Here is a 12,667-nt window from a genome sequence, read left to right as displayed (position 1 = left end):
AAACTGGTATTTTTTTTAAATAAAAATATTATGGATTCCACATTTCAGACTAAAAACTACATTTATATCAATGTCTTTGTTTCACAGATGTAAAAGAAGTTTTAGATTCTGACAATGATAAATCCTTTAAAGAAGAACCGATGGAAATAGATGATGATATGAAAACAGAGTCCCATGTAAATTGTCAGGAAAGCTCTCAAGTAGATGTGGTCAATGTCAGTGAGGGTTTTCATCTAAGGACTAGTTATAAAAAGAAAATCAAATCATCCAAACTAGATGGACTTCTGGAAAGGAGAATTAAACAGTTTACACTGGAAGAAAAACAACGCCACGAAAAAATGAAGTTGGAGGGTGGGATTAAAGGTTCGGGAAAGACCCCTACAAGTTCTGTGAAAAGTCTGTCTGAGTCACCAGTCATAACGAAAGTAAAAGAAGGATGTCAGAGTGACTTGCTTACACAAGAACAGAGCTCTAACTCAAGTAACGATAAATCCGAAGACTCAATTCAGGGATGTTCACAGAGTGATTCCTCAATTCTTGGAATCAGTGACCCTGATCATACAGCAAACAAACTTTATTCAAAAGATCAAATGTTAGAGGACGTCTCCATTCAGAGCGCAGAGACACACTGTCAGAAACAAAATTCTGTTCAAAATGACATGGATGAGGGTCTCTCTGACCCTGCCAGTGAAGGCCAGGAGCCCAGTAAGATTAAAACAAAAGGAACTGATTTTCTCACTGATAACTCTAAACTAGGCAGTGCAGATGAAATTGGCACTTTGATCTATAAGAACAGAAAACCATTCATACAGGAAGATAATGACACCACTGTGTGTCCCTCCCAGAGCCCTTTGCTTCCATCAGTACCTAAAAGTACTGATGATAGAGATATCCCGTCTCTGTCAAAAGCAATAGACTTTGATGGAAAACTGGGATGTGACTCTGAATATAATAGCACTTTGGAAAATAGTTCTGATACTATGTCTGTTCAGGACAGCAGTGAAGAAGATATGATTGTTCAAAATAGCAATGAAAGTATTTCTGAACAGTTAATAACTCAAGAACAAGGTAGTGAAGGCTTTGAACCACTGAAACGTGAATTTGTTTCAGATAAGACTACTGGAAGCTGTGATGACAGGCTGCAGGGTAAGGTAAATGACGCAAATGGTAGAAAACCAAGTCAAGATCAGAAATTAGAGGAGAGACCACTTAATAAATGTATCGATCAAAACAGCCTGAAAAGTGTCACTGATAAAAGGAATAATGAAAACCGAGAGTCTGAAAAGAAAGGACAGAAAGCAAGTACCTTTCAAATAAATGGAAAAGATAATAAAGCTAAAGTATATTTGAAAGGTGAATGCTTGAGAGACATCTCTGAGAGTAAAATAGGAAGTGGGGACATTGAACCAAAGGTTAATAATATAAATAAAATTATTCCTGAAAATGATATCAAGCCTTTAACTGTTAAAGAATCTACTGTAAAGCCATTCATGAATGGTGATGTCATTATGGAAGATTTTAATGAAAAAAACAACTTGGAAACAAAATCACGTTTACTGAGGTCTTCAGATGCTGAAGGTGGCTACCATGGTAGCCTGGAGACACTGCCGTCAACCAGAGAGTCTGAGAGTGCCCAGGCCACCATGCCTCTGCCGTCTTGTCCAGAAGGCAGTTCATCCAATCAGGTAGAAGATATGGAAATTGACACCTCCAAAGTTAAGAAAGTTACTTCGTCCCCTGTTCCTTCTGGAGAGGAATCTAACCTCAGTAATGATTTTATTGATGAAAATGGCCTCCCCACCAACAAAGATGAAAATGTCAATGGAGAACCTAAAAGAAAAACGGTCATCACAGAAGTCACCACCATGACATCCACAGTGGCCACAGAATCAAAAACCGTAATTAAGGTAGCAAAGGGCGATAAGCAGACCGTGGTCTCTGCCACGGAAAATTGTGCCAAGTCCACCGTCACAACCACCACTACAACAGTGACCAAGCTTTCCACGCCCTCTGCAGGCAGCGACGTGGACATCATCTCCGTGAAGGAGCAGAGCAAAACTGTGGTCACCACAACCGTGACAGACTCGCTGACCACCGCCGGAGGCACTCTGGTCACATCTATGACCGTGAGCAAAGAATATTCCACAAGAGACAAAGTGAAACTCATGAAGTTTTCAAGACCCAAAAAGACTCGTTCAGGTACAGCTCTGCCGTCGTACAGAAAGTTTATCACCAAGAGCAGCAAGAAGAGCATATTTGTTTTGCCCAATGATGACCTAAAAAAATTGGCCAGAAAAGGAGGAATCCGAGAAGTCCCTTATTTTAATTACAATGCAAAACCTGCCTTGGATATATGGCCATATCCTTCTCCTAGACCGACCTTTGGTATCACTTGGAGGTATGTACTTTTAAATGCCTTTGGGGGAGGGAGAACGTTTTTGAAAAATTGTCTAATAAGAATATCTCATTTATGAGATAATAGAAACAAGACAGGGAAATATATATTTAATGGGCATGTTAGTAATGGAAATAAGATACAGAGTTTTTAACTCAGCCAGCTGGTAGGTACTAAAGCTTGCTTAGGGAAAAAGAATGTTTAAAGACTGAAAATGTAAGGGAATCTTTTAAAATGAAACTCAACTTCACTTTTCATAAGGCATAAGAAATGTGTCAAACATAGTTGTTTTTGTGGTCTAACCTTCCAGATATTGCCATGTGTTTGCTTTGGGAATGAAATAATCACAGAATTAGATACTCATCAACTTTCTGGAATGTTTGTATTTTATTGAATATTTCTATTAGGTAATTCATAAAAACAGAAGACATAGGAGACATGCCTGTGACTCACACAAGGTTCATCATAACGTAGAAATCTTCCTGAATGTAACTTATTTGCAATGTAAACATTTGTTTTGGAGTTCTCTGTTATTTTTGTGAGGAAAAGTAATCTGAGATTCCTTAGAGAGTTTATTTAAACCCAGAAATAGTCTTAATGTAAAATTTTCTGGGCATTAAGCTTTGGGGATGAGTCATAAGTACAAAGAGTTGGCAGTTGTAAAATCATGTAGGTTTAAATTGGGGGAGGATCTTAGAAATTTGTTATCTTTTCTCAACGTGTAGTAACTTGCCTCTGGCCACAGAGGGAGTTAGGAGCAGTGCCTGGTTTTCCTGAATCTCAGTCCAGTCCTTTATCTGCTGTATCACATTTCACATATTTGCCCCTTGCTTTGTCCTTTTCCATGGCCTTGTCTTTTTATCTCTTCACTTTTACATCTGAAAAGGATGGAACATGAACATCAAAAACAAGTTCTGTGGGACAGGCGCAGAAACCAGGAACGGTCTTATTTGCAGTTAGTTTTCGCCTAAGATCCTGAAATTCATGACATCAGCAAGTTCCTGAGCAGACTCCATTTCACTTTAGGCTTCATGTCTTTGTGTCTTTAATATGGTTTCTTTAAGTTGAAATCATACTTTTTTGGTTTTCTTTATATTACAGTTAGCATTTTAAAAAAAAACTGTAATGAATACTCTCTATGAAGGAATTAATATGACCAGTCATAGTTGGTTTGACCAAGTTTTTTAATAACTCATCTTTTGATTTGAATTAAATATCATCACTCCATTACACATTCAATAGAGACAGCTGAAAAGTACAATTTCTCTGCAGGGCCTGCAATGAAGGATTTGCAGAATCCTGCAGGGAATCAAGGAACTCTTCATTACAGTTCATGGATTTGTAGGATTACTCTGCACTTTTCTGCTTTCTTCATTGAGAGCGGTCCCCAAATGTATCCTTGACTGTCCTGCAGGTAACTTCTTTCCCACTGGAAAAGTTACTATGTACAAATACTTTAATTAAAGTGACCTGGCACTTGTGGAGGCCGGCCTTTCTGCTCTTTTCTGTTCTGAAATGGAAGGTAGGCTTGACTGGGAAGCACTGTCCTCTGAACCAGTTCTGTTCCCATGTTGCCCAGGGCCCTTCTCTGCACGGTTGGGTGTCAGAAGCCTTGTACTGTTATGTTTTAATATGCACTGGGGGCACAGTTTGTATCTGTTTAGTTCATTTCTCAAATGAGATGGAAATACCTTCCTGTACATTTGAAACAGGTATTGCCTTCAGGTATACGCTAATGTCTTAATTTGCTGAGGCTGAGAGAACCATAATCCCTTCTACCTAACAGAGGCATGGGTAAAAATGTAATTATTTTTGACTTCAGAATGCATTTAAAATATATATATATTGCTATAAAAACCATGCATGTGAAATGCATTTTTCTACTCACACTTGAATAAAAATATGTCTGATGCTTAGAGTAGGAGCTAAGAATGCCAAAGGCACACATGTTTGATCTTTATTAAATTTAATGTTAAGGCTGAGCAATACTGAAAAAATGAAATTTGTCTCATTGGCTCAATAGGGCCTTTTTTTTTTCCCTCTACACTGTCCATTCCCATATTCTCTTTTCCCCAGGCCCTGATTCTGTGTATCATAATCACTTAGAACCCATAGTGCTATTAGAAGGATCCTTCTAAAACACAGATCTATCCTGTGATTATTCTGACTAAGCTGAGCAGGCAGGTGTGTTGGAACTTCCTGGTGGTTCAGTGGTTAAGACTCTCCATTTGCACTGCAGGGGACATGGGTTCCATCCCTGGTCAGGGAACTAAGATCCCACGTGCTGCGCAGTGTGGCCGAAAAACTTAATAAATCAAGAGGACGTGTTAAGTACTGCAGGGCTGGGAGGGGGACAGTGTCACCTGTATGCCCCTTTACAGCCTGTGCAGAACTGTGTACATGTTAGAGATCTCCTTATAGATGGTCTCTGATGTCCTTTAATTCTTCTGTTTGGTGTAGCACATTCTGGCTTCCGCCTTCCTCTCTCATGCCAGCTCCATCTCTTGCTACACCTCCACACCCCTTCCCTCCAGTCCTAGCACACCAGATGTGATGTGATGAAGAAGTGTGAGCCCTCATACACCTTCCTCCTAAGCACATGTTTGCCCCCTTGCCTTTGGCCAGCTGCCCCCACACCCTTGTCTTTGAGACTCCAGCAAAGCTCTCATCCCCATCCCTGAGCCAAATCCGATAACCGCTGCCTTGTGCTTTCCTCTGTTAACAGCTCCTGTGTAATGTAGGACGAGATTAAAATTCATCTGTGTTCCCAGCTCCTTTTACTTAGTTGAACACATAGATGACACTCAAGTGTTTTTTGGATGAATAAATGAATGAACAGGCTCTAATGCATGGGTGTGTTCCCCACCTTGTGGTGTTTCCATTGTAAAACCAGAGATACTTTCAAGTTATTTGTTGAGAGTGAGCAGAGGAAGAAGAGAGAGAAGGAGGAAAACCTCCAAATAAATATTTGATTGCTCCCAGGAGTCCAGAGTTCGCTAGGCATCTCTACAGGGGCTGTGGTCTGAAAGGGACACGCTCCCCCTTGCCTACCCTGCCCTACTTAACATTTGCCCTCTAATTTAAGAACTGTCTGTTCAAGCCAGAGGGTTCACACGCTGATAGTACAGGGAAGAAAATAATAGTATTATAGATGGAGAGGGGAAGTTAAGAAGGGGCAGCAACTTTTTGGCTAGAGCGTTTTTTTCTCACATTGTTCATTTTTCTAACTTAACGTTAAGAATGGAAAGCATTGTTTTTCAAATACAAATTGTTTTAAGATTTACCTGTACTTCCATTAGAGGAGGAAATTAATTTCGTTTCATAGTTCTTCTCTACAGTACAATCAGGGTATTCATTTCAGTATGTGGAAATGTCAGTTAAATAAATACTTAATTATACAAAACCGCTAATAGAGAATTGACAGCCTAGAGCTGCTTTAAAATATTCTATTTTTAAGACATGATACTCAGTAGAGTTGTAAATTCACTCTGGAACGCATTTTTAATATTATTTTTAAAATAATACCTAAAAAGTTCAATAACTTTGTATATAGTGCTTAGGAGAAACCTGAACACAGAGATTCCCTTGTCTCCTGACTAGTAATTAATACAGTAACGTCTTTTTTATTATTCATTGTATCAAAGAATTCCAAAACTATACTAATGTTGCTAAAGTGATATTAGTTTTAGCAGTATTTACCATCCAGTTGTTCCATGTTTTGCAGAACCACCATTTGAATACAAAATTTCAGTCCATCTGGAAAGCTCTTGTTGGATTTATGAGGTCTTTTTGTTTTTGTTTTGCTTGTTGAGAAAATTAAACATTTTCAGATTTGTTTCAGCAAAAATCAGTCAGTTAAGATTTTATCCTTCAGATCACTTGTCACACTGTGACATTATTTATTTATTCATATTTATTTTCTCATAATTTTTCTAACACATATTTTAGAACTACGCTAAATTTGTAAAATCTGTGTAAATTATTGCCATATCAATCTTACAATGAAATGTTCTTGTTTTACAAATTTATATGGCATTTGAGGTGACTGCAGCCCCTTTTAAAATTGTTAGATACATGTTATACTTGGGAATAAAAAAGTTCTTTTCTTAAGGGACACATAATAACCAAAGCACTTACAAAGCCATATTATAAATATTGAAGTCACAATGAGGACAAAAAGCAGTCCTTCCATTCAATACAGAGTGTGTATGTGTGTTTATATACATACATGGTTTTTCTGGGTTTTTCTTTCAGGTATAGACTTCAGACTGTGAAGTCCTTAGCTGGAGTGAGTCTTATGTTGCGGTTACTGTGGGCAAGTCTGAGATGGGATGACATGGCAGCTAAGGCTCCTCCAGGAGGAGGGACCACACGGACAGGTAAGGGGTTTTTTTATTTTCTAAATTAAGTTTAAAAGAGAAAATCTCCTGATAGTTCATTGTAAGCATATCTGTTATTTATTAAAAGATAGTGCTAGTATTTTTAAAATGTGCTCAGTTTGCTCAATCATGTCCAACTCTTTGTGACCCCATGGACGGTAGCCCACAAGGCTCCCCTCTCCATGGCATTTCCCAAGCAAGAATACTGGAGTGGGTTGCTGTTCCCTTCTCCAGGGTATATTCCCAACCCAGGGATCAAGCCTGCATCTCCTGCATTGGCCAGCACTTTACCACTGAGTCACCTGGGAAGCCCATTTTAAAAACACAGCTTTGGTAAAGTTTGGCAGCATATGCTATAAAATCTTGGGGGTAGGGGAAGGGTTTGGATTATAAGATGAATCACTAATGTGTGAACCAGTGTGAAGCTTTAGAAGTTATTTCTTACCATGCACTGGGACACCTGGAACCCTGTGCTTGCTGCTGCTTTCCTTGGGTTTTTATTATTCTGACTGAATTTTGCCACTAGGAACTAAGTTGTCCCCAAACAGCAATTTGCTCAGCTTAGAAATTTTCAGTGAGGAGGGCACTCAATATTGTTGCAGTCCGGTGATGGTGCTGCAGCTCTTCATTAAGCAAATGTTTCCAGAGGTTTAGTCCATGTGTGTCTTTTTTAAAGCACCAGATGTTGTATTTTTTTATTCTTTGAATATTTTGGGTGGTTATTAATACTGTGTGAATCAAATTGCCATAGAAACATCAGAAACTGAAATCACAACAACAGAAATAATTAAGAGGCGAGATGTTGGTCCTTATGGCATTCGATCTGAATATTGTATCAGGAAAATCATTTGCCCCATTGGAGTTCCAGAAGCACCAAAAGGTAAGGAGTAGAAAGAATTCTATTATTATTCACCTGTTATCCATATCTTTTATGAATTGAAATTTAATTATAATTATTTCTTTAACTTTTTAATAGTTCATCGTCCATAGGTACTTGTGGGAGGCACCTTAAAATGCCTTTTTAACAAAAATTTATTTTTAATTGGAGGACGATTGCTGTACAGTGTTGTGTTGGTTTCTGCTGTATGTCAGCATGAATCAGACATAGGTATACACACATTCCCTCCCTCTTGACGCTCCCTCCCTCCCCATCCCCCCCTCTAGGTTGTCACAAAGCATCAGGCTGAGCTCCCTGTGCTACCCAGCAGCTTGCCATTAGCTGTCTGTTTGACACGTGATAGTGTAAATATCTCAGTGCGACTCTCTCAATTCATCCCACCCTCTCCTTCCCCAGCTGTGTCCATAATTCTGTTCTCTATGTTGGATCTCTGTTTCTCCCCTGCAGTGTTGGTTTAACTCTTCATTCAGCTTTTGAAAGCAGTACTTTTTCATCACAGACAGTTTCGTTTTTTAAATGATATTTAAGTAATAAATATAGCAAGATTCCCCTGGGCACTGTGTTGTCCACAATCAACAGTGCCCAGCAGAGAAAGGGTACAAATACCTCTTATAATTAAGATGTAGGGCAGTGGTTGACACCAGACCATCAGCTCCAAGACTCAAGCCTTCAAGTCTGTCTGGTTGTAGTCCTGGAGCCTGCTGCAGAATCTGACACGTAAGTGGTCATTGAAGATGTATTGACTCAAGGGTTCAAGCTCTTGCGTCATACCTAAGTGCTCAATATAGAAATAACCTAACAGGCGTAAAGAGTTACTCAGGAAACATGGACAGCTACATGATAGGTACTAGGTGGCAAATATATAGAATGGCATCCAGCCCAATTCTCAAGGAAGCAAAAGGTATGATAGTACTATACTTGAAAATCAAAACTATTAATACTAAAAAGAGTGCAGTAAGGTGTCCAGATTAAAGATCTATAATTAGACAAAAGTCAATAATTTTATTTTATATGTATAGTAAAAGTGCTTAGGGAAAAATCTGTTAAGAAATGTGTAAAAAGAAAGTGCTGTCTATAGATAGAAACTTACTATTTTATAGAAGTTAATTGTCCCCAAATGTATAAATTTAATTTTTTGAAGCTTGATTGAATTAAGTCAAAAGGCTCATCTTGGGGAATAAATAGGAATGCCTTTTTTGAAAAGAGTACCAACAAAGAGGGTACCTGTCCTAAAAGATGATGAAATACTAGTAGAATTAAAGCAGGGCTGTCTTGGAACACTGATAGGCAGAGGCACACAGATGAAAGAATGTGCTCCTGACCAGTCTCGACCTCAGCCGTCCATGCAACCACTGCCAGTCTTCTGAAATCACTCTTCTTGTATCACTTTGTACAACCCAGCTCCTGCTGCTGTTTCAGTTTCCTTCTGTTGCTTGCCTGTGATTCTGCTGCTTCTCTTTTTCCTGAGCATATGGGACGGTTCAATGCTTGTCTGTCCTTACTTTTTATTTTTAAAATCTTTATCATGGGAAATTATATCTATTCTTAATAGTTTCCAATCCCCCCTTTCCATTAGCAACTCTCTAGTCCCTCTTCTCGGTGCCGTGATAGGGAAATACAGATTGCCAGGGCTGCACATGTCAGAGACCTCCGCAGCCCACCTGGGAGGAAAATGCCGTGCTTCTTGAAGGAAGTTTGTATCCATGCTGTGGTCTGAAGGATGATTAAGCAGCAGTCAAATGAGGATGAAGGGAGCTAGGAATAGTGTCCAGGCAGAGGGAACAGGCTGGGTAAAGGCTCATAGGACTTTTATATCAGGGGCCAGCAAACGACGGCCCATAAACTTTGACCCACCATCTGCTTTTGTTAGTAAAGTTTGATTGGAACACAGCCACACTCACTCACTCACATGTATGTTGTTTTTGGCTCTTTTTATGATACAAAGGCAGTGTTGAGAAGTTGTAACAGAGACCATCTGGCCTGCATAGTCAGTATGCAGTCTAAAAGTCTAAAAAATAATCTATAAAGTATTTACCATCTGGCCGTTTAAGAAAACTTTGCCAATCCCTGCTTTTCGTATAAGAGAAGATGCCAGAAGCACTATAATTTTAGAAGCTATATTGCTTAGAATACTCTGGTTTCTTTTCCAAAGAAACACCTACACCTCAGAGGAAAGGCCTTCGATCAAGTGCATTGCGGCCAAAGAGACCAGAAACGCCCAAGCAAACTGGCCCTGTTATTATCGAAACCTGGGTGGCAGAGGAAGAGCTGGAATTATGGGAGATCAGGGCATTTGCCGAAAGGTAAGGAAATGGCTTACGTGTGATCAGCTATTGAAGATTTCTGTCACTTCAGAATTTAAGAATTACTTCTCGAATAGTTTATTCAGTATGTCCTAACTTTGATCCACATTTTGATTTTCTAGCTGGGTGTTTATTAAGGGCCTCTTCCTAATTTTTATGAGTTATCATCCACTTGTCAGTTGTGAATTACCTTGATTTGATGTTTTATTTTTAAATTGAGACAATTTTATACTTTTATGACATTTAGCCCGGTTTCACCTAATATTAGATTCCAGATGCCTGATAGGATGGGTACGGGCTTGTTCCTTTTCTTGCACTTTGCAGATAACTGCTTTTTTTTGTTTGTTTTTTGTTTTTACATGCTGAAGGTTTGTAGCCACCCTACCTTGAGCAAGTCTGTTGGCACCATTTGCCTGACACCATTTGTTTACTTTGTGTCTCTGGGTCACATTATGGTAATTCTTAACAATATTTCAAATTTTTTTATTATTATATTTCTTATAATAATCTGTGATCAGTGATCTTTTTTTTCAATTGAAGGATAATTGCGTTACAGCATTGTGTTGGTTTCTGCCCTACCACAGCACAAATCAGCCGTAACTATATACATACATTTCCTCTCTCCTGAACCTCACCTCCCCCCCCCCCCCATCCCCACTCCCCATCAGTGATCTTGGATGTTACCACTGTACTCACCAAAGGCTCAGGTGATTATTAGCATTTTTTAACAACAAAGTATTTTTTAAATTAAGGTATGTACATTTTTTTAGACAATGCTTTTGCACACTTAATAGGCTACAGTAATAGTGTAAATATCACTTGTATGCTCTGGGAAATCAAAAAAATTCATGGGACTCACTTGACTGCTTTATTTGTGTAATTGCAGTGGTCTGGAACCAAACCCACACTGTCTCTGAGGTATGCCTGTAGTTTCTGACAAATTCCTCCTTTCTTTCCCTGCAGAGTGGAGAAAGAAAAGGCACAAGCAGTTGAGCAACAGGCTAAGGTTAGTGAACAGAAGAAGGCAGAGGACTTCAAGGCCCAAATGGAGGCTCACCTCAAACAGCAGCGATTGGCTGCCCAGCAGGTGGGGGAGTTGGTACTGTCCCACCTGGCAACGAATTGACATTTTTAGCCAAATTCATGCACGCTAAAAGCACAGTAATTATATGTTTATGTGGTTTTGTTTTTATGTGTATCTCACATATGTATCTTAATTTCAGTACTTGAAAGTAATTCTGTGGATATACCAAGCTGTGGTTTTGCAAAAAGTGTACATATTTGAAGAACACTGTTTGAAGTCTAAGCTCTTCTTTGTTATATTTCAATGAGTAGTTTCTTTTTTTTTTTTCCTGGCTGTGTCGTGTCGTGTGACAGGTAGGATCTTAGTTTTCCAACCAGGGGTTGAACCCTCACCTCTTTCAGTGGAAGCAGAGTCTTTTTTTTTTTTTTTTTTTTAACTTTTTATTTTGTATTGGGGTATGCCTGATTGACAAACAATTTTGTGGTAGTTTCAGGTGACCAGCGAAGGGACTCAGTTGTACGTATACATGTATCCATTCTCCCCCAAATCCCTCTCCCATCTAAGCTGCCACATAACATTGAGCAGAGTTCCATGTGGAAGCACAGAGCCTTAACCACTGGACCATTAGGAAAGTCCTGATGAGTAGCTTCTAAGGATAATTTTTTCCTGCAAAATTCTGATCAATAAAATCTCTGTAGCCTAAGAAAAAGCAAATTGTGCCTGACAACTTAGGGACTCGCATAAAAGATAATTACTGTTAAGAAGATTGTTGTTAATTATTGTTAAGAAGGTAATATAAAAGCTTTTAGCCAAACTTGAATATATAAATTTTCAGGATATAGATAAAATAGATACCATTAACTTAGTGACACAAAGCTAAATTAAAAATTACATACTAAATCAGATTCTTCATTTCCTTAAATTTTACCTTGTCCCTCATATTTTATAAAACATTTTCAAGTTCTTATATATCTTTTACAGTGGTTTACTATGGGTCATCTTTACTTAGATCACAGTTTGAGATAACAACACTTCGATTTTGTCACATCTGTCTGTCCACTTATGGAAGGACTGGCTAGTTGTTTTGTTTTTCGTTTTATGGATGTGTTTTGTCATCTCTACGATGTAACCTAAGATTTTGCTTTGGTGGGGGGTGGGGGTGGGCAGGGAGTCAGTTTCTATAATTTGATAACGAACTTTTCTCTGGCGATTGAAAGTCAGAACCTGAACTTGATTTATTGCCCCTTAAGTCCCCCAGGAACATTGTTGTCTCTGTTTTCCCCATGTGTGTCAGTTTCTGAGGTGATGGACATACATCCTGGATATAGCTTAATTGAAGAGAGCAGGATATAATTAATTTATACATTACTTCAAAATCTTTATTCAGAGTCTTTCTTGAAACAGGCCAGTCTTCATTTTAATATGCTTTTCATATTTATCAGTGAAGATGATCTTAACTTTTTTTTTCATGCAGAAATTAGGCAATAATGACAGCTAGAATTTAATGACAAACTTGCCTTTTTGAATATGTGTACAAACCAGCAGATTCTGTGGACATATCAGATCTATGATTTCTTTTACCCTTGTAATTTTTTATACAATTTTAAAAGGTTATACTTCATTCACAGTTATTATGAAATATCGGCTATATTTCCCATAGTCTACATT

At 38.5% G+C, this 12,667-nt stretch overlaps 1 protein-coding gene across 1 annotated transcript in view; it reads left to right on the top strand.

Annotated features, from left to right (window-relative positions):
* Positions 1 to 12,667, top strand: part of BPTF (bromodomain PHD finger transcription factor) — a 131,700-nt gene that overhangs the window by 87,569 nt on the left and 31,464 nt on the right. Inside the window, exons 13-17 of the mRNA XM_052657404.1 lie at positions 88 to 2,398; positions 6,650 to 6,774; positions 7,526 to 7,654; positions 9,825 to 9,975; positions 10,939 to 11,062. Coding sequence (XP_052513364.1) covers positions 88 to 2,398; positions 6,650 to 6,774; positions 7,526 to 7,654; positions 9,825 to 9,975; positions 10,939 to 11,062 — 2,840 coding nt within the window. The remainder of the gene's footprint in view (positions 1 to 87; positions 2,399 to 6,649; positions 6,775 to 7,525; positions 7,655 to 9,824; positions 9,976 to 10,938; positions 11,063 to 12,667) is intronic.

The sequence above is a fragment of the Budorcas taxicolor genome, chromosome 19, assembly GCF_023091745.1.
Source record: "Budorcas taxicolor isolate Tak-1 chromosome 19, Takin1.1, whole genome shotgun sequence".
In the NCBI taxonomy this organism is placed as follows: Eukaryota; Metazoa; Chordata; class Mammalia; order Artiodactyla; family Bovidae; genus Budorcas; species Budorcas taxicolor.
Note: the sequence above shows the minus strand (reverse complement) of the source record. Positions and strands in the feature narration are given on the sequence as shown.